The 19,487-nt window shown below is 40.4% G+C and overlaps 2 protein-coding genes across 8 annotated transcripts; both read left to right on the top strand.

The window, feature by feature from the left end:
- The first annotated feature begins 243 nt into the window (after nucleotides 1-243).
- On the top strand, nucleotides 244-3,907 carry pim3 (Pim-3 proto-oncogene, serine/threonine kinase). 3 transcript variants are annotated; one of them, XM_027163940.2, is made up of 7 exons: nucleotides 244-385; nucleotides 591-684; nucleotides 900-1,009; nucleotides 1,134-1,184; nucleotides 1,285-1,648; nucleotides 2,582-2,758; nucleotides 2,859-3,907. In XM_027163940.2, exons 2-7 carry the CDS (start codon nucleotides 600-602, stop codon nucleotides 3,044-3,046), a joined length of 975 nt encoding a protein of 324 aa, XP_027019741.1. In that variant the 5' UTR covers nucleotides 244-385; nucleotides 591-599; the 3' UTR covers nucleotides 3,047-3,907. The 3 variants fall into 3 exon arrangements, with proteins under 3 accessions (XP_027019741.1, XP_027019740.1, XP_047675828.1); XM_027163939.2 differs by having other exon boundaries at nucleotides 289-461; XM_047819872.1 differs by having other exon boundaries at nucleotides 290-684.
- Nucleotides 3,908-4,333: 426 nt separating this feature from the next.
- brd1b (bromodomain containing 1b) lies at nucleotides 4,334-16,545 on the top strand. 5 transcript variants are annotated; one of them, XM_027163938.2, is made up of 13 exons: nucleotides 4,535-4,848; nucleotides 5,537-6,900; nucleotides 7,130-7,286; nucleotides 8,466-8,597; nucleotides 9,248-9,376; nucleotides 9,501-9,813; nucleotides 9,976-10,227; nucleotides 10,358-10,822; nucleotides 10,959-11,091; nucleotides 11,306-11,436; nucleotides 12,320-12,429; nucleotides 12,715-12,869; nucleotides 14,952-16,545. In XM_027163938.2, the coding sequence occupies exons 2-13, from the start codon at nucleotides 5,546-5,548 to the stop codon at nucleotides 15,118-15,120; spliced, it is 3,501 nt and encodes a 1,166-aa protein (XP_027019739.1). In that variant the 5' UTR covers nucleotides 4,535-4,848; nucleotides 5,537-5,545; the 3' UTR covers nucleotides 15,121-16,545. The 5 variants fall into 5 exon arrangements, with proteins under 5 accessions (XP_027019736.1, XP_027019737.1, XP_027019739.1 ...); XM_027163935.2 differs by lacking the exons at nucleotides 4,535-4,848; nucleotides 12,320-12,429 and adding an exon at nucleotides 4,334-4,476; XM_027163936.2 differs by lacking the exon at nucleotides 12,320-12,429 and having other exon boundaries at nucleotides 4,472-4,572.
- The last annotated feature ends 2,942 nt before the right edge of the window (nucleotides 16,546-19,487 follow it).

Genomic DNA, 19,487 nt, shown 5'->3' with positions numbered 1-19,487 from the left:
ATATTTTAATTGCTTCTTTAAAATTATTACTTTTTTTAATCAGCTTTTATAGTTTCAGTTTAATTTTGATTTTATTTTATTGACACACCGTAGTGATTTCTGCGTGTTCTTGTGTCGTGAGATCAGCGTGGCGGAGGGAAATGTAGAAGCCCTAGAAACACGCACACACACAGAGAGAGAGAGAGAGAGAGAGAGAGAGAGAGAGAGAGAGAGAGAGAGACACACACACACACACACACACACACACACACACACACACACACACACACACACACACACACACACACACACAGAGAGAGATACACACAAACAGACGCGCACACACACACAGAGACACGTGCGCTTGCGCGGACTTTTGCAGTGGATCACAGTGTTCAGACAGAAGGTTCAGTCTGTACCGTTATAATGGCTCAGAAGGATATTTGTAAATAGGGTTAAATAGCGACGTTTCACACTTTAAGGTCTTTAAACACCCCGCAGAATCTGAAAATTGTTCTATTTGCAGGAATACGGTTAAAGAATCCATGTGATTTGTTTATACTTGGGGCGTTTTATTTCTTTCTGGATTTTGAAGATTTGTCGATTTCCAGGTATCAAAGATGCTTCTGTCCAAATTTGGATCTTTTTCTCACATTTGCGGCTCTAACATTGACCAGTTTCCAGTGAAAATTCACCTCCAGTCAGGTAATTTTTTTTACCAGCAGTTTCCTGGCATGTTCTTGCTTAAATGTGTAACTTGCAGATGTGCGTTAAATAAAAGTGTGTTACAAACGTGTAGCCCAACCATTCTGGCTCAGACGTGTGTGTGTTGTGTGACCACATTTGGAGCCATTTTGTTGCTCAGAATGACTAACGTGCGCTTTTCTTCTTTTCACTCCAATTGTGTTAATTTCCAACAGCTAAAGTGGAAAACGAGCAGTTTGATAAAGTGTACCATGTGGGCTCGGTGCTGGGAAGCGGGGGATTCGGGACAGTTTACGCTGCTAGTCGCGTTTCAGACAGTTTGCCGGTAAGTGAAGCGGCTTTGCTTTGTTTTGCTGGCAGCAGCACGTGGCTTCGGTCAGTGCGGAAACAACGTGGCGAGCGCGTGTGAGATTCATCTGAGGATTGTGTGTGTGTTTGTGTTCCTCTAGGTCGCTGTGAAACACGTGGCCAGGGAAAGAATTACCGAGTGGGCCACAGTTGTAAGTAGTATTGCGGTGTATATTGTAATAACCATATAGACTGAATTTAATGGAGCCTTTGTGTTTACGCCGTTTATTACATTTCGCATCTCCTTTGCAGAACGGTTCACTGGTTCCTCTGGAGATTTTCCTGATGAAGAAAGTGGGAAATACATGTCAGGGTGTTATTAAACTGATTGATTGGTACGAAAGGCCTGACGGGTTTTTGATCATTATGGAGCGGCCGGAGATGGTTATGGATTTATTTGACTACATCACTGAAAAAGGGGCCCTGGATGAGGACACGGCCAGGGGTTTTTTCCGCCAGGTCCTGGAGGCTGTGCGACACTGTTACAGCTGCGGGGTTATACACAGGGACATTAAAGACGAAAACCTGCTGGTGGATTTACGCACAGGAGACATTAAACTCATCGACTTTGGCTCAGGGGCCAATCTCAAGGATACAGTGTACACTGACTTCGACGGTAAGTCCTTGTCTTTAACCTTCTGCCTACTGGCCTTTTAAGCTTGCTTCGTTCATACGCGGTGTAAATTATGGGTGCTTATTATAGCCAGCACGGGTTTGTTGACCAAACACAGTCCAGTTTTATTATAATTTAGCTACTAAAGTAGCATTAAACGCTCATAATGATGATGGGGAATGGACAATAGCTGACTATCGATATCAGCGTAGATACAGCGTGGACAGTCTCCAAGGGATGTAGTAGCTCAGTGGTTAAGGTGTTGGACTACTGATCGGAAGGTCATGGGTTCGTACCCCAGGACCAAGCTGCCACTGCTGGGCCCCTGAGCAAGGGTTACAACAACAGTTACTCAGTTGTAAGTCACTTTGGAAACGGGTGTCCGCTAAGTGCCGTAAATGTAATATAAATGTGTCTATAAGCGCATTACTGTTGTGAAATGAGCAGAGACGTCACGTGACAGTTGTTTTTGTTTTGTATCCAAGTCCATGATGGTCGCGATACAAGAAACTTTCTTATGGGAAATGACTCATGAGGCTATGACCCAGCCATCCACCCCCCCACCCCCTTTTATCACCTGACTCCGCATTTCACTTTAATCCAAACGCAGTGATGGTTGTGGATTATTATTATTGTTGTTGTTATCATTATTGTTATTAAAGCTGCTTTATAAGGATAACAAATATACAAACCCATGATAAGTAAAATATTCCCACAAACAAAATTGTGTTCAATTAATAGATTAATTTATTAAAGATTGAACTATAAAGAACAATATAATGTTTACACAGAGACATGCACATAGTGTGTTATAAAGTGTTGAGGCTGCTTGTGAAGTTACTTGAACAGTTAGATAAGAATTACAATATGTACATTGACACAGTATGTAAGTGTTTTTTTTTTTATTATTTTTTTATTTTACTATTAAATTTGCAGGTACAAGAGTCTACAGCCCACCAGAATGGATTCGCTACCACAGGTACCATGGACGCTCTGCAACAGTGTGGTCACTTGGTGTGCTGCTGTATGATCTGGTATGTGGAGATATACCGTTTGAGCATGATGATGAGATTCTGAAAGGTCATCTCTTCTTCAGAAGGACAGTCTCCCCTGGTATGCCCATTATTTTGCCTGCCATAACTTATAGCATCACATTTCTTTGTAAACTTTCCCATATTTTTAAGATGAACTTTTTCTTCCTTGTCCTCTACAGAGTGTCAGCAACTCATCAAGTGGTGTCTCTGCTTGAGACCATCAGACAGACCTTCTTTGGAACAAATATTTGAGCATAAGTGGATGCATACAGAGAAAGACTCAAAACCTCTGACCAGGGACATCACTCTTCACACAATCTCCACAGACTCCTCATCCAGCACATGTTCAAGCAAAGAAAGCCTCTGACAGCAACAGATATACTGGCTGACAATTTAGGACCCAAGATGGTTTAGAGTTGTATTTTTTTTATTAATTAAAATTTTTAGTTGAATATTTGTCAGCCTTTTTATTTTTATTTCAAATGAATATTTTTTTAACACTCATGGGAAGTGCAAATGCAGCAATGTTAGCAACCCTATGGCCATACTCTTTGCTCTTATAGAGCTTATTCTTTGACTTTAGATTTAATTTGTACTAGTGCCTTTTTATTTAGAAAGCTGCTTGTTTGGACAGTAAAAATTTTTTTATTTATTTATTTATTTTTATATATTAATTCTCACTCGCCCCCTTGCGGTGGACTATGTATTCTCTCTCTCTCCCTCCACCTCTTCCCACACGCATAGTATACAGATAACACCTTCTACTGCTGTTTCCTCATTGGGTTTTGGATGGTAGATACTTTGATTTGCACAATCAATGCAATGTTAATAGGGTTACGATTTTGAATATAAGGATTTGTGTTTATTTATATTCAATCCAGTATGTTATTTATTCATAGAAAGCAAACAGTCTGCAGTCTGTGGCTATTTATTTATTTATTAATTTTATACCATCAGAAAGAAGGAAATAATGCTAGTTTTGATACCTTTGCCTTGTTCTGTAGTTACATTTTTTTTGCTAACAAATAATTCCTGATAATAAACAATACTTCATTTATAAGTGATACACATTTAAGTAATTGTTTTTTAATGTACTTTGACTCTAAAAGCTTATCCACTATATATGAAAGTAACATAGTGGTTCATACTGTGACTGTGGATTTCTCCCTTTTCGCATTGATTCACGATGCAGTTTATTTTTTTATAATAATAAATACTTTTTGTTTCATATTGTTATGAAGTAGTGTTATTCATGTAACATGCCACAGGTTGTACCACAGCAATCATTCCCATTTGACCTGCAAAAATAACCTTTTTTTATTTTATTTTTTTTAACTAGTGCACTTATATTGTGCATATTACAAAGGCCCAATTATTACAAATGCTATTTTCAAGAATGATTACTTTCATGTATGGTATAAGGTCAGTGGTAAAGAAATAAATAGTGCATTTATTCTGCCCTGTAAAGCAGATGTTCTCCACTCATTGATCCTTGCACAGATTGAAGCTAAACATCCAGCCGATTAGGATTTAAACCTAGTTTCTAAAAGTGCAGTGAATTTAAAATGTGTTGCAGCAGCTTGATGTTATGCTTTTTGGGAACGTTTCTCATCTTGTCATTGTTCGATTGGATCATTTGTAGATACAGTGAATTCAGAATAGGAATCAGAATCAGGTTTAGCTTTATTCACTCTAACCCCAAGTGTGCAAAGAGGGATTTGTTGTGCTTTTTAAAGGATACACAAGAGAAACAGTCGGCTTGGTCATGATGCTTACCCACCGCTAATAGACACAGAGGTGAGTGGGATCTGATCTCTTCCGTGTTTTACAGCTGGACGTAGCGACGTCTTACGTCACACATGGGCAGGGATTCACACCACCGCATTGTTAGGGGTAAGAGAGGCGAGTTAGCCTGTTAGCACCTAGCTGCATCCTATGTACTAGCATTAAACTAAAATAGACGAATGGTTATTTTAAAGAGCGGTTTGATGCGACTGAGTTCCCCGGACATTGCACTGTATCATTCGGATACAATTAGACACTCGAGCGGTAGAATTTGGATGCTAACCTAGTTAGCCAGGACTGTGTGGAATTAGCCGCTGCTACCCTTGCAGGCCCTGCACATTGCAGCTAGCAGCTAGCTTGGCTTCGCTTTAATTTGCAGGCTCGGTAAGAACAATATTCATGTGTATCTTCTGTCCAGCTTGTAAGTTAGCATTTATGACACGGTTTATTGCATATAAGTTTACAACGATACTTTTAATGCTCCCCGTTCCACCGTGTTTGTTGTGTCGGACGCCATCTTTGCCTAATTCCGGATTAGTTCGCTAACGGTGGCTAGAACCTAGCTACAGAGTTTGTGTTTGGATCTAACCGGCTAGCAGCTAGGGTTAGTTAGCCAACGTTATATTTACACCAGTACATGTTGGTGTAATAATAACTAGGTTTCCTCACAAATTGTGGTTAACAATATTATCAATAATCATATAGAAATAGCGCTTTAGCAAACAATCCGCTTGACTTCCGCTTGTTTTCATTTAACTTGGTTGCCAAGTTCACGTGTTCACGTAAAGTGTAAACTCAGTTGCTGTAACACCAACAGATCTGTTTATACAAATCCCAGGTCACTTAAACTGTGTTTTAACAGCCAGGAAGTGTTCGTTATCTAGGCGCTATTGGTTGCTATTGGAGTTAAATCTCTTGTCTGATTCTCTAAGAAACGTGGAAGGCAAAATAGACTCAACTTCATATACAGTCAAAGCATATAACAGGAATAGGTTGTTGCAGTTGTATATAGTTTTAAAGTCCTGTTATACAGCTGTTCTGCTTTGGTTCTAAATTATTGTTGCTTCTCTAGGTGTTAAAAATGAAGAAGAAAGGGAGACATCATCGTGTGGCCACACCACAAAGGCCCTCGTCACCCATCAAACCTTCAAGAAACCGTGAAACTCTGACCTACGCTGAAGCCCAGAGGATGGTCGAGTTGGAAATAGATGGACGTGTTCATCGACTCAGCATCTATGACAAGCTCGATGTAATCAACAGTGATGATCCTTTGGCTCAGGAGATCAGTGAATGCAACAGTAATAAGGAAAATGCAGAGGAACCCCAACAGGTTTTGGTGCGTTCTGTGCGTCTCAAAAACAATCAGCAGAAGAAGAGTGCTGCTCTGAGTACAGGGCAGGGTGCTCCGGCTCAGGGCAGGCTACCGGAGCCAAAAATTCGAATGATTGAATATAATCTTCCAGCTGTGCCACGAAGGCCGTCTACTTATTATTCTCATGAGGAGAAGACCTCAGATGAGCTGGATGAGGAGGTGGAATATGATATGGATGAAGAAGATTATGCATGGTTGGAGCTGATCAATGAGAAAAGAAAGAGCGAGGGTTTCAGTCAGGTTTCCCAGAACGTTTTTGAGTTCCTAATGGATCGCTTTGAGAAAGAGTCCTTTGTGGAGAACCAGGGTCAGGGAGATCCGCAGTCTCTCATTGATGAGGATGCAGTCTGTTGCATCTGCATGGACGGCGAGTGCCAGAACAGTAATGCTATTCTGTTTTGTGACATGTGCAACCTAGCAGTTCATCAGGAATGTTATGGAGTGCCCCACATTCCAGAGGGCCAGTGGTTGTGCCGGCACTGTTCTCAGTCTCCCTCCCAACCTGCAGAGTGTATTTTTTGTCCCAATAAAGGTGGAGCACTTAAGAGGACAGATGACGATCGATGGGGCCATGTGGTCTGTGCTATATGGGTTCCAGAGGTTGGTTTTACTAATACTGTTTTCATCGAGCCTATAGATGGTGTAGCTAATATTCCACCAGCTCGTTGGAAACTGACCTGCTACCTCTGTAAGGAGAGAGGAGTTGGAGCCTGCATTCAATGCAGTAAGGCCAATTGTTACACCGCCTTTCATGTGAGCTGTGCTCAGAAATCTGGCTTGTACATGAAGATGGAGCCAATCAAAGAAGTGACTGATACAGGATCCACCACGTTTTCAGTGAAGAAGACCGCCTATTGTTGTTCTCATACTCCTAGTGGATGTACCAGGAGACCTCTTAGCATTTATGATGACTCTCAACCCAAAAATAGTCTTTGTCAAAAGGGCAAACATAAAAGTCGGAGAGCAAAATTTACAGGATGCCACAAGAAGAAATATAAGAAAGTAGATGCACAGTCAGTTCCAGCGGTTCCAGCTGTATCAGTACCCAATATAACACCTAAAAGGTATTTATTTTTTCTTTTTGATTATTGAAATATCATACAAGAGTGTTTTCTTTGAGAGGTACATGTTAATAGATGCTATGGAAAATGTGTAGCTTGTTTTATAAAATTGGGTTAATGGATCAGTTTGCTGCATTTGATTGGTGTATTTCACGTTTGCCAGAGGCACGTTATGTTTCACAGAAATATTCTTCTTGATTTTAATAGCATGTTCTCCAAAATATTCTTTCAGCTTTAACACTATCCTCAACCAAGTTTCTCTTCAGAAGAAAAGACAGTTTGTGGAGCGAGTTCTCAGTTACTGGATGCTGAAGAGGCAATCAAGAAATGGTGTGCCTCTTATCCGACGCTTGCAAACTACCACACTGACTCAAAAAGTACCTCCGTTGGTAAGCACTCTAAATGTAATGCATGTTATTAAACAATGAATTGTGTGTGTGTGTGTGTATATATAATATATATACACACAAACACATATGAAAAAGTTTAGGAACCCCTGGCAATTCCCATGATTTTCATTTATAAATATTTGGGTGTTTATATCAGCAATTTCATTTTGATCTGACAAAGAACTGAAGGACACAGAAATATTTCAGTAGTGAAATGAGGTTCATTGGATTAGCAGAAAATGTGCAATCTGCATCAAAACCAAATTAGACAGGTGCATAAATTTGGGCACCCTTGCTATTTTTTTTATTTGAATACCTGTAACTCCTTAGCACCGATTGATTGGAACACACAATTGGTTTGGTGGCTCATTAAGCCTTGAGGTCTGCAAACGCACATTTGGACAAGCCAGCTTCATTTTGGAATAAGGTGCTGTGGAGCGATGAAACAAAGATTGAGTAATTTGGTCATACCAAGGGGCTTTATACATGGCGGCAAAAGAACACAGCGTTCCAAGAAAAACACTTGCTACCCACAGTAAAGTTTGGTGGAGGTTCCATCATGCTGTGGGGCCATGTGGCCAGTGCCGGTACTGGGAATCTGGGTAAAGTTGAGGGTCGCATGGATTCCAGGCAATATTAGTAGATTATTAAGAATAATGTTGAGGAAGTTACACCGGGGCTGGATATTTCAACAAGACACCAACACAAAACACTGCGCAAAATCTACTGGAGCATTTATGCAGAGGAACAAGTACAATGTTCTGGAATGGCCATCCCAGTCCCCAGACCTGAATATCCCAGACCTGAATATCCCAGACCCTAATATGGGGTGCCCAAATCTATGCTCCTGTCTAATTTCGTTTGGATGCATATTGCACATTTCCTGTTAGTCCAATAAACCTCATTACACTACTGAAATATTACTTTAGTGTCCTTAAGTTTAATTTTGATTGATCAAATAATTGCTTTTACAAGTATTTATAAATGGAAATCATGGAAATTGTCAGGGGTTCCTAAACTTTTGCATACGACTGTATATGCTCGAATTAGTCTTTTCACGAAGTCAATTTTCCATGTTTTTTGGATGGGTGAAGATCAGGTTTTGTTCATCTACAAATCTACAAAAAAATTCCAGATGAAATTGTACCGATAAGATTCTCTGTACTTTGGTGAATGCAGGAACAAAGAAAAGAGGACTGTCTGGCATTAAAGGAGCAGCTGAAGGATTTGCATCGTTTACGCCATGACTTGGAGAGGACACGTTTGCTCCTGGAACTCATTCGAAAGAGAGAGAAGCTCAAGAGGGAGCAGGTAAAATAAGCTAAATCCTTCTCACCACTAGTGCTTATTCTAAAATGATTGAATAAACTTCAATAACAAAGGCTCACATAGTGTATAGCAGCATCACATAATAGTGTTGAACCTATTCAGGGTTTCCCACAGAAAATTTGTTAGTTAAGGCAGTAGGGTTGGGCGGGTTGGCGCGGCCCGGGGGGGGCACTTCTTTGTGTGAGAGACCACAGACTCTGTACTACATTTAACAATTATTAAAAACAGGCATGTTCAAGAACTCAAACAACAAAATCACCAGCTAACTTAAATTTGCAAGAACTATAGACCAACTAACTAGATACACTAACAGGCTTAAATAAACCCAAAACATAAGTCCACTTACAGTTCTCACGGACATGCGTTTTATCAACTGGCTAGTTATCCTCCAGACAGTGACGGACCACGTCTTTCTCTCGTTGCGGCCGTGTGGCGCGCGTGCCCGCTCGCGGTGTGAAGCGTGTCCACGCTATTCTCCGAGATGCACTTGACGGACTTTTGTGCAGCGGAATTACTTTTTTTTTTGGATGACCTAGTCAAGGCGGTAGGGTTTTCCAGCTTAGGCGGGCCGCCCGAACTGTGGGAAACCCTGCTATTGAGTTTGTTTATTTATTGTCTCTATTTGTTCTCAGATGAAGCTTCAGCAGTCAGTCCTAGAGATGCAGCTCACTCCGTTTACCATCATGTTGCGAGCTGTGTTGAATCAGCTGCAGGAGAAAGATCAGACACGGATCTTTGCCCAGCCTGTCAGCATCAAGGAGGTAACGTTTCCGCATCCTGTATTTCATTTGCTTTCTCTCTTTTTATCTAGTAGTTATTTTATTCCTGTGAATGATAAAGCTCAAAATTTAATTTTGTTAAAATGTTACTTGGTTGTCCAACAAGGTTCCCGACTACCTTGAGCACATTAAGCATCCAATGGACTTCTCTACGATGAGGAAACGCATTGATGCACATCAGTATAAGAGCTTAGAGGAGTTTGAGGACGATTTCAATCTCATCATCCATAACTGCATGACGTACAATTCCAAGGAGACCTTCTTCTACCGCTCTGCTGTGCGTCTGAGAGACCATGGAGGAGCTATTCTCAGGAAGACTCGAAGAGATATGGAGAGAATAGGTTTCGACTCCACCAGTGGGATGCATCTACCCGAGCCACCTAAAGTAGAACCTCATCTACTGCTCACATGGGAAGAGGGTATGCAATTTGTTTGCTTATTTAAAAAGTTAATGTTCTAAATGAATGTTTATTAAAGATCGTCTGCTTGACAGGAAAACGAACAATTGGAAACTGCTCAGTATTTTGAAGTGCTATTGCCTGCCTTTTTTGAGGGATCTCTTATGTCATTGTTTGTTACAGTGGACCGGATGCTAAATCCTGCGAATCGATTGCACATGTCTTTGGAAGTGCAGCTCAGTGCACTGCTGGAGATGCTTGATTTAACAAGTGCTATGAAATCCAGCCCATCACGGAGCAAGCGCCTGAAGTTGCTCAAAAAATCCATCAATGATGTGCGGCTTGAAATGAACCAGAAATCTACGTGTCCTCCCTCCGAACAGAGCCAGTCCCAAGAGACCCCACCAGTCCCTGTTCCAGAGTGTTGGGAAGAAGGTGCATACTTGTTGCATTACTTTATAGCTGTAAACCATTTTAGTTTAAAAGTCATCTAGGACGTTATCAGCAGGCATTGAATGTTGATTTTAAAGTCTGTTCATCTTTACTGATTTACTTTATTTTACAGACAAGACATTACCTCCTAAACTAGAGCCAACAGCTTCTGCTCCACCTGTCACAAATCCAGCAAATATCTCTGAGCCCCCGGCACTGAAACCTGTGGACCTCAGCCCTGAGAAATGCCACAGAAAGATTGCACTTGATGGCAAGATGCTCTCTACCTCACTATTAAATGGACTTTCCTCTGATCTACAGCCTTCTGAAAACAACGTCGTGGTAGCTACGTCTACTCTCACAGAACCAGCAGGCACAATTAACAGAAGGACTGCGGTGCTCTTCAGGAAGTCTAAGAGTGTGAGCCCACAGAAACCAGTAAAGGTGGGGGACACTTCAGTGGATTGCCCTCAGCTTGGCACCAAAACATTCCTGTCAGTTGTTATTCCACGCCTTGAGACCCTGCTTCACAGGAAGAGAGCTCACAGTGGGGACGACCAGGAGGAAGAGGAATGCCCGGTCAAACGCTTTGATGCAGGTAAACGATACGAACACACACTAATTAGCACTTTTATAAACAGTGTATAATTTTCGGTAAACAAAACAAAAAGTTGCCTGGAGTGCCTTTTTTAATGAACATTAAGGCCGGTCGACTGACTCTATTGTGGTGTTAGGTTTTTCTGATGGCTGTATAATACTGGAGCAGCAGAAACAGTTGAGCAGCAGAGTTTTAGAACCTCGGCGTCGTTGTGCCTCTGAATCCAGTATCTCTTCAAGCGGCAGCACCAGTCTGCTGGACAGCACAAGGTAGGAACAGGGACCGCAATCCGACTTGTACGTTCTCTTATAAGTCACCGACATGCCGACTATTGTTAAACTTATTAAGCACAGAAACTTTATGCACTGTAGAAATTTTGCGTATATTTTGAACAATGCAGGATTTTACCAGGTACATTTATTTATCATTTGATAGTTTGTGTCTGTGAAGCTTAACTCGAAGCTCTCTCACTGACTTACTTAGTACTGTCAGTCAGCCAAAGAGCGGCAAAGGGAAGCAGGCGATGACACGGCGAAACACGACGGATGATCGGAATGAACTGATCGCGTGCATAGAAACGGGGAACCTTTCCAAAGCAAGCAAGCTGGCATCTGGTGAGTTGCCTGAATTTGGTAAACATGATCAGTAATTGTGGTTTTGTTGGAAATATGTCCATGTATTAACAATTAATACATGCTTTGTCACGTACTGATGTGAACTGACTTTTAGACGCTTGTTGTCCCATCTTTCTTTGCTACATGTCTTTTAGCATACACTTATTTGCTTCTGCTACTCTTTCTGCATGAATATTTTCAACTTCAAGCACATCTGTCTTATAATTACACCCATCACAGCTAGTTATGATTATTGTTTTTGCCTGCAAACAAATGAAAAATGCAATTCCACTCAAAAAAAACTTTTAAACTTAACTAAATATAGTAGCTGGAATGACGTATGTTTTAATCTCCCTTTTTAGAAGTTCTTGTATAACACAATCAAATTTCACACAGTAATAAAAACTTGCAATTAAACAATAGGAGAAACGATTTCTTTGTTCTACAAAATTATATTTAGATAAGAACTAGATTTTTATTTAAATCTTGAAGCAAATTTTTGGCAGAGAACATTGTCTGATGTACTGATTTTAGCTCTCAATTTTTTTTATTGCAAATGAATGGCGCTAACACAAAGGGAGCTAATAGTGCTCAAGGGCACCATATCACTTTAGTCTTACTGGAAATAATAGAAATAAATCACTCCAAACAATAGAATTCTAAAAGGTTCAATTGATTAATAGTGACCATTATTTCTGAGTGGAATTGTCTCGACTTGTATGTTGAAATGGCAAATTGAGCAGGAAACTACGCAGCCTTTGCTTCATTCCCCTGCTACGTAATGCTGCTTGGAATGAAACAGCCATGGCACATGGTCTTGAGGTGTTCTGCCTCATGTCTTCCCTGAACCCCTGATAACTTACCGTTATTCCTACTTCCATAGAGCTTGACAACAGCAATATATGGATCCCCCCTAATACTACCACACTAACTCTGGAACCCTTTAAACTAGTCTGGGCAAAACTTAGTGGATATCCCTCCTACCCTGCCTTGGTGAGTGTGCATGAGTTGCATGCCAGACAGAGACTTGTTTCTATCATCCCATGCATCAGCCTTCTGCCCATTCAGTGAAGCAGTAACGATGGCACGAGTATCATACTGCTTCACAAATCAGTGATTTTAGAGACAAAGTAAGAATGTGGATGTGTGTGTGTGCGTGTGTGTGTGTAGGTGTGTCTGTGTTTAGTGATGAACTTTTCCATTCACAAGCTACACCATGTAGTATCACTCTTTCAGAACACAGACTTGTATCTAACTGTTCTTCACTTGTTTATGTAGATCATAGACCCACAGATGCCCCGAGTGGGCTTTCATCGCAACGGCGTGTTCATACCCACCCCTCCGCGGGACGTGCTCCGAGCCGGCGAGCTGATGCAGTACAGGTCAGAGGAGAAACTCTTCCTCGTCCGCTTCTTCGACAACAAGCGCAACTGGTAAGACTCACTGGTAATGAGTTGTAGATCGTTTTACATCCACACATTATTATAAATTGCCTCAGTGTGGCTTTTCATTGAAAAGGTGACTTGCTCTGTGATTTTTAAGAAAAGGTTTGAAAACAAAATTCCAAGTTGGGGAAGTTCCATGAAGCAGTTATATCATTTATGATTGGTTGCTAGTAGAGGGCTGCATTGGGATTGGGCTCCCGCGGGACCCAACGCAAATCTCGCGGGAGCGGGCAGTTTCACCTTTGCCCCGGGCGGGAGTGGGCGGTCAGAAAATTTAGCGGGAGATCCGCGGGACCCGGTGGGATTTGGTGTGTAGCCTAATAATAAGAATGGAGTCAACACATAACGTTGAGAAGATGATTAGTATTAGCATTAGAATTAATTTATCTTATTTAAATGCAATCATGTTTAATTCTGTTATTCTGCACATTAGCCTGAACTAATAATTAGTCTGATCATTTGTATACAATCAAAATTTTCACAAGCTCTCAAGAAAAAATCCGCGGGAGTGGACACAAACATCGTGGGTGCGGGCGGGAGTGGAACACACAGCTTGCGGGCTCAGGCGGTCCTGGTCAGAAATTCAGTGGGAGGGGCGGGTGCGGGTTCATAAAGACAGTCCCGCGCAGGGCTCTAGTTGCTAGATTCTGAATATTTATATCACACGTTGCCATGATGCATGCTGGGGATCCCTGACGGATGTAGATAGGGTTGCCATCTTCAATACAGAAAAATAAGGGACGCCTGCCGCAGCGGGGGCCACACCCCTCTGGGCCACGAGGACCACAGTCCCGTTGGTGTGCCTCTGGTGGTATATCATAACGTAAAACATGTATTCATAAAAATTAAGATTGATACCAATGGACATTATAATAAGATATCTGCTATTGAAATCAGTGTGAACAGATGCGCTCAGTCTCTCACTATCACAACTTAAGTGGTCATATTGAATACACAGCTATGACAATAATAAATATACACCAACTAAGTGTGACTGAGAACACAAAAAATAAGCTTTTGGAGGAACTTGTGAACCATATTTTATTAACTTATTATTAAATTAACAGATCCATAACTTAATTATAACTTGCAAAAGATCTTCCATGAAGATCATGAACATAATAACAACAGTGGATGTATATCAGTGTATCAGATGCCATCGTTTCATATGGATTTTCTGTCACTTTGACTCTGTCAAAAGAACCGGCGAGGCGTCGTCCCGCCCTCCTCTGACTCTGATTGGCCGTGATTCATGGCCCGTAACCCTAAAACAAACCAATCAAACCAACGATGGCAACGAGTATTACCCAATCAGGGGCAGAATAGGACGCGTCTCCACACAATGCGGATGGGGTGATTTGCATATGATGCTGTTTAATGTGGACCTATGTAAAATACGGGACAAATCGCGTCCCGTATTGACTTGATACAGGACGCGTCATTTTGCCTGTAAATACGGGACGATTCCGTATTTCACGGGACTGGTGGCAACCCTAGATGTAGATGTGACCAGGACACTCAGGAATGCTGAATAAAGAATGTAGGATTACAGAATGCTATATAAAATATAAGAAAATACAAAATTTATTTTACTTTACTAAATAAAATGTTAAATGCTACCATTAATATCCATATTCAGAGAAAATAAGTTGGCTAACTGGTTTTAAACAGATGGTGACAGCAATATTATTAATAAAATGCATTATTCAGTGTGAAATAAAAGTTTTGTACTCGGTTTGCCAAAAATAAATAAATAAAAAAAGCTTGGTCATGTGAATGATGTTCATACTGGACATTGTAAAGATGTATTCTGTGTGTTTTATGTAAAGTTAATATAAGCAAATGTATAGATTACATTAAAACATAAAGGTTAAGTCAGAATGTTAAGAGATTATTGCAGATATTTTATGCCGTGTTTGCATTCTACTGCCAATTGGGTAACTAATAAATTCAGGGTTTTTTGGGGGATGTTGGTTAGGTAAAAAAAATGTGAAAATCATATGGATTGTATTTGTGTGTATGTCAATTTATGGTCTCTTGCTTTTTTTTCTTTGTATGTTTTTCTTTTAGGCAATGGCTTCCTAAGAGCAAAATGGTACCATTGGGGGTTGACAAGACATTAGATAAAATCAAAATGTTGGAGGCTCGTACCTCAAGCACACGGAAAGCTGTGCAATGCGCCTTCACCCGTGCCATGAAACACTTGAGCTTATTCCAGGACTTCAGCGATGGTGACTGAACTTCATTCAATGGCCACTTCAGGTTTTGTAATCCCCACTTGCCCACTGTCACACCTACATATTTGGCTGGCCGTGTTTACGGGGAGCCGAATTGGGCTCCTTCTCTCTGGCCTTCCATCATGATGACTGTGAGAGGGTCTTCACTCACGTGCTGTAGCACTGCTGTGAATATTTACTGCCATCTCCATCCTTCAGAAAAGCCACGTAACCAACCTTGCCTGTAAATACAAGAGCGCTGTAAGTTATCCAACACTAATTTATTATGCTTCAGTTGGTACCGCACATTACCTCGTGGAACATTTCTACTCCAAGGTGAACAGAGCACTGAGGTGCAGACCTTGTTGGTGCTATATTGCAAGCAAAGCCTCAAGTTTTTCCTCCTCTCTAAAGACACGAACAGGGCTTTTGCACTTACTGTATCAAACAAAATTCCTTTTTAGCAGTTAAGTTATTGTAATTTTCCAATGCAAGCTTCTCCTACGTGGCATTAATGTTATCCACTTTTTTTATATAATGAATGAAAAAAAGTTTTTTTTTTCCTACAACTACTTGCTGTTTGTACATATTTATATAAAACTATGAAATTCTATACTGTATGTAATATACAGAGTCATTTTTGGACAAAGTAAAAAGTAGCGATGAAAAACCAGACGTGCATCACTCACAAAACCAAAAAATGCTGCCCAGATTTCTTACTTTTTTTTTTTTTAATTTACATGAGTGGTTGTAAAGTGTGTGCGCGTGTGTGTCTGAGTGTGTGTGTGTCTGCGTGTACTGTACAAAATATAGTTGAGAGATTTTCCAACTTATAAGTCACATATTTTTTCACTGTATTGGGGCTTGTGCTAGATTTCAGAGAATGTGCCTGTACAAATAACTTGTATTAGAACAAAAAAAGTATGCAAAACTTTATAGCCAAGAGTTTGTTGAGACAGTTTGGTGAAAACTGCGGTTGGTCCTTTTTTTTTTATTTTTATTGTGTGTGGGTTTCTTTTTGTTTTTATCATTACATCTGTTTGTGACAGTTGAACTTTTTTTTTTCATTAAGGTTTTGGGTAGTAAGAGAAATGTTCTTATTTTATTTCTTATTCCTGTCACATTGTTATTGTGAGTGGTGTTCTGTATTCTTTTCTCGGGGAGGATCACATCATAGCCAATGGTAGTGAATGCTGGCAAGTTCCAGTATTTTTTTTTATTTTAAATACACTGAAATAAAAAAACAGATGGAGCAAAGCCTCTTTTTTTTGTATAAGAAGGCCTAGTTTTGTGAATTTCCTTGCTTGGGGATGATTAGGAGGTGCAAATAATTTATCATTTTATATAGGGATTTTGGTATGTGTGCTTTCTAGAATAATAATAGTTATAACACACAAGCCTCACGTGCATTTACATTCTGCAGCCAATAAAGTCAAACTCCGGTGCAAGTTCTATCTCTGTAGATTTTTAGGTCTAGCTAGTCAATAACTGAGCCATTCCTTTTATAAATAATAAGTTATTATCCATGTTCCATGTACCCTTCATTATCTTTATCTCTGAAAGAAACACTACTGACTCTTTCTTCACTTTATACTCACCCACATTTAGTAACTTTGGAATGAACGCATTCTAACGGATTTGTATGTATGCTAACGGTGGCACCCATATTACACATTCATATTCATAAAGTTATGCAATCGCACCAGCACGATTCCTAATATGCAGATGCAGGTTGAGAGACGACACATCACAGGTCAGTAAGAGTGTAAAATCAGAGTGGTGAGATTGATCATATTGTGGTTGGTGGTGATGAATGAGCTGGTTTAAGTATTTCAGAAACTGCTATTTGTTTGGGATTTTGCACAGAACTGTGTTCCATCTTGATGGGGTTAATTGTTATGAGAACTATTTTCTGCATTCAGGATGCTAATGTTTTTCTACCACCATCATAAAGCAGCATCATATTCATCTCAGGAATAAAGTATATATTCTATTGTGTAATGTTTTTGTCTTTCACCAGCAGATGGAGCTGCACATTGCTCATGGTTAATTTATGATCATCTCCCACCATCAGGAGATCTGATTATAATATATATATATATATATATATATAATATGTATGTATAGGTGTATGTATAGGTGTATATATTTAGGTAGAGGTGTGTGTGTATGTGTGTATAGATAGATAGATGTGTGTGTGTGTGTGTGTATATATATATATATTAATTAGTATTATATAATTCTTGCTTAATATATAATATATACTGTATATATGCTTATATTATGTAGCTCTTTTTGCCAAACTGGATTGCTATTTATTTGTAATCACATAGAGTAACAACTCTTCAGACCCCATTTCTGCTTGTGCTCATGACCTTATCCTGTTGTCCAAATCTGATCCCATGCAACACTGCTATCGCTGATCTGATCATCACTCCTGAACCATGAGAGAACGATGGCCTTGTATATGTGAAGGTGCTGATTTTCATCTCGCACACTTCACACTCAGCAGTAAAATGTTCAATAGAGTGTCAGAGTGATTCTCTTGGCACCACTTTTGCAACTAACAAAAACATTCCCTCAAAACACTCATACAGAGCACTTCTTCAAGCTGGGCTGCATTTTGATTATTAAAGCATCAGGTGTTAAATGTCTTTTTGCCGTATGGTGTTAACCGCAATATCCTGACATTGTCAAGTAGCTTCAACATCTCTGATCACATTTCATGTACACAGGTTTTTCCTCATGGTGCATCATTCAAACATATCCCCACTAGAGGAAAACCTCATCACACTTTCTCAGTACAGTTTGTACGTAGGTCCATCTTGCCCTCCTCGTTTTCCATGCTTCTTAACAAACTCCTATGGACCATGAGGTTGTGCAGCAATGCTGGTTGTCCTATAACTCTCCATTTACTTAAATTTGATGAGTTCCTTCACCCCTTGTCTTCATAAATGCTGTCCTAGAGTTAGTACCATAACAGACAACCACAGCCTCTTGCCCTTGAGGACTTGAACATCCATCAAACTCACTCATTAAAAGGGAATTCTGGAGGTGGAACCTATAACTACTTTTTTTTCATTTAGGTAGATGTTCCTTTGCAACTTAGCCTTCCTTGATTTTCTTTGGTTTATTCCTGAAACACTTCAGCTAGCACTTTCTTCCAGGTAGGTACCTTAATGGAAATGCATCCAAGCTTTTTGTGAATGTTTATTATTATATTCATCAGCAATCTTGATGTCTGTCCTCTTTTTTTCCTCTTCCTGTTTTCCTTGATATTGCCTAATGAATATTAAAACTAGTGTCTTTTATGTTAATGCTACTCATTAATGCTGCTGTTGTCTTTCCAGTGAAAGGCCTCAAAGAGCTGTAATTACAGTGTATTTATTGGATTGTAATGGAAACGCACGGTTCGGCACAAAAACAGAGGTCGTAGGCTTAGTAGAATGTTTGCCAACCTGGTGAACATCTTCTGAATGACTCCAGCTTTTTTTTTTTATATGGACTTGTACAAAGCTGGTCTTTGACACCTGTGATTAATATCTAATCTCAATAATAATATAAAAGAATAAAAGAACACCTATGTGAGAATGCTGTTTGTGGACTACAGCTCAGCATTTAACACAATAGTGCCTGCCACACTTGTTGCGAAGCTCCAGACTCTAGGACTAAACAGATCTCTGTGCAACTGGATTCTGGACTTCCTGACAGGCAGAAGTCAGGTGGTAAGAATGGGCAGCAATACTTCATCCCCGCTGATTGTCAACACCGGTGCTCCTCAGGGCTGTGTCCTCGGCCCACTCCTGTATTCCCTGTATACACACGACTGTACAGCCACACACAGCTCCAATGTCATCGTCAAATTCGCTGATGATACAATGGTGATACTCCTGATCACCGACCAGGATGAGATGGCCTATAGAGAAGAGGTGAGCACCCTGACTAAATGGTGCCACTAGAACCACCTCTCACTAAACATTGACAAGACCAAGGAGCTGGTGGTAGATTTCAGGAGACAGAGCAGAGAACACAGACCCATCACCATCGACAAGACACCTGCGGAGCAGGTGAGCAGCTTTAAGTTTCTGGCTGTTAACATCAGTGAGGATCTCCCCTGGTCCACACACACTGACACAGTGCTGAAGAAGGCACACCAACTCCTCTTCGTCCTGAGACGGCTGAGGAAGTTTGGAATGAGCCCCAGCATCCTCAGAACATTCTACACCTGCACTATAGAGAGTATCCTGACGGGCTACATCACTGCTTGGTTTGCACCGCTGGCAACCGTAAAGCCCTGAAAAGGGTCGTGCGAACTGCCAGCCACATTGTTGGAGGCGATGTATAAGAAAAGCTTACAATATGGTATGCTACACACTGCACTCAAACTTCA

Source organism: Tachysurus fulvidraco, chromosome 10 (genome assembly GCF_022655615.1).
Source record: "Tachysurus fulvidraco isolate hzauxx_2018 chromosome 10, HZAU_PFXX_2.0, whole genome shotgun sequence".
Classification (NCBI taxonomy): domain Eukaryota; kingdom Metazoa; phylum Chordata; class Actinopteri; order Siluriformes; family Bagridae; genus Tachysurus; species Tachysurus fulvidraco.
The sequence above is the reverse complement of the archived record's forward strand: the minus strand, read 5'-3'. Positions and strand labels throughout refer to the sequence as shown.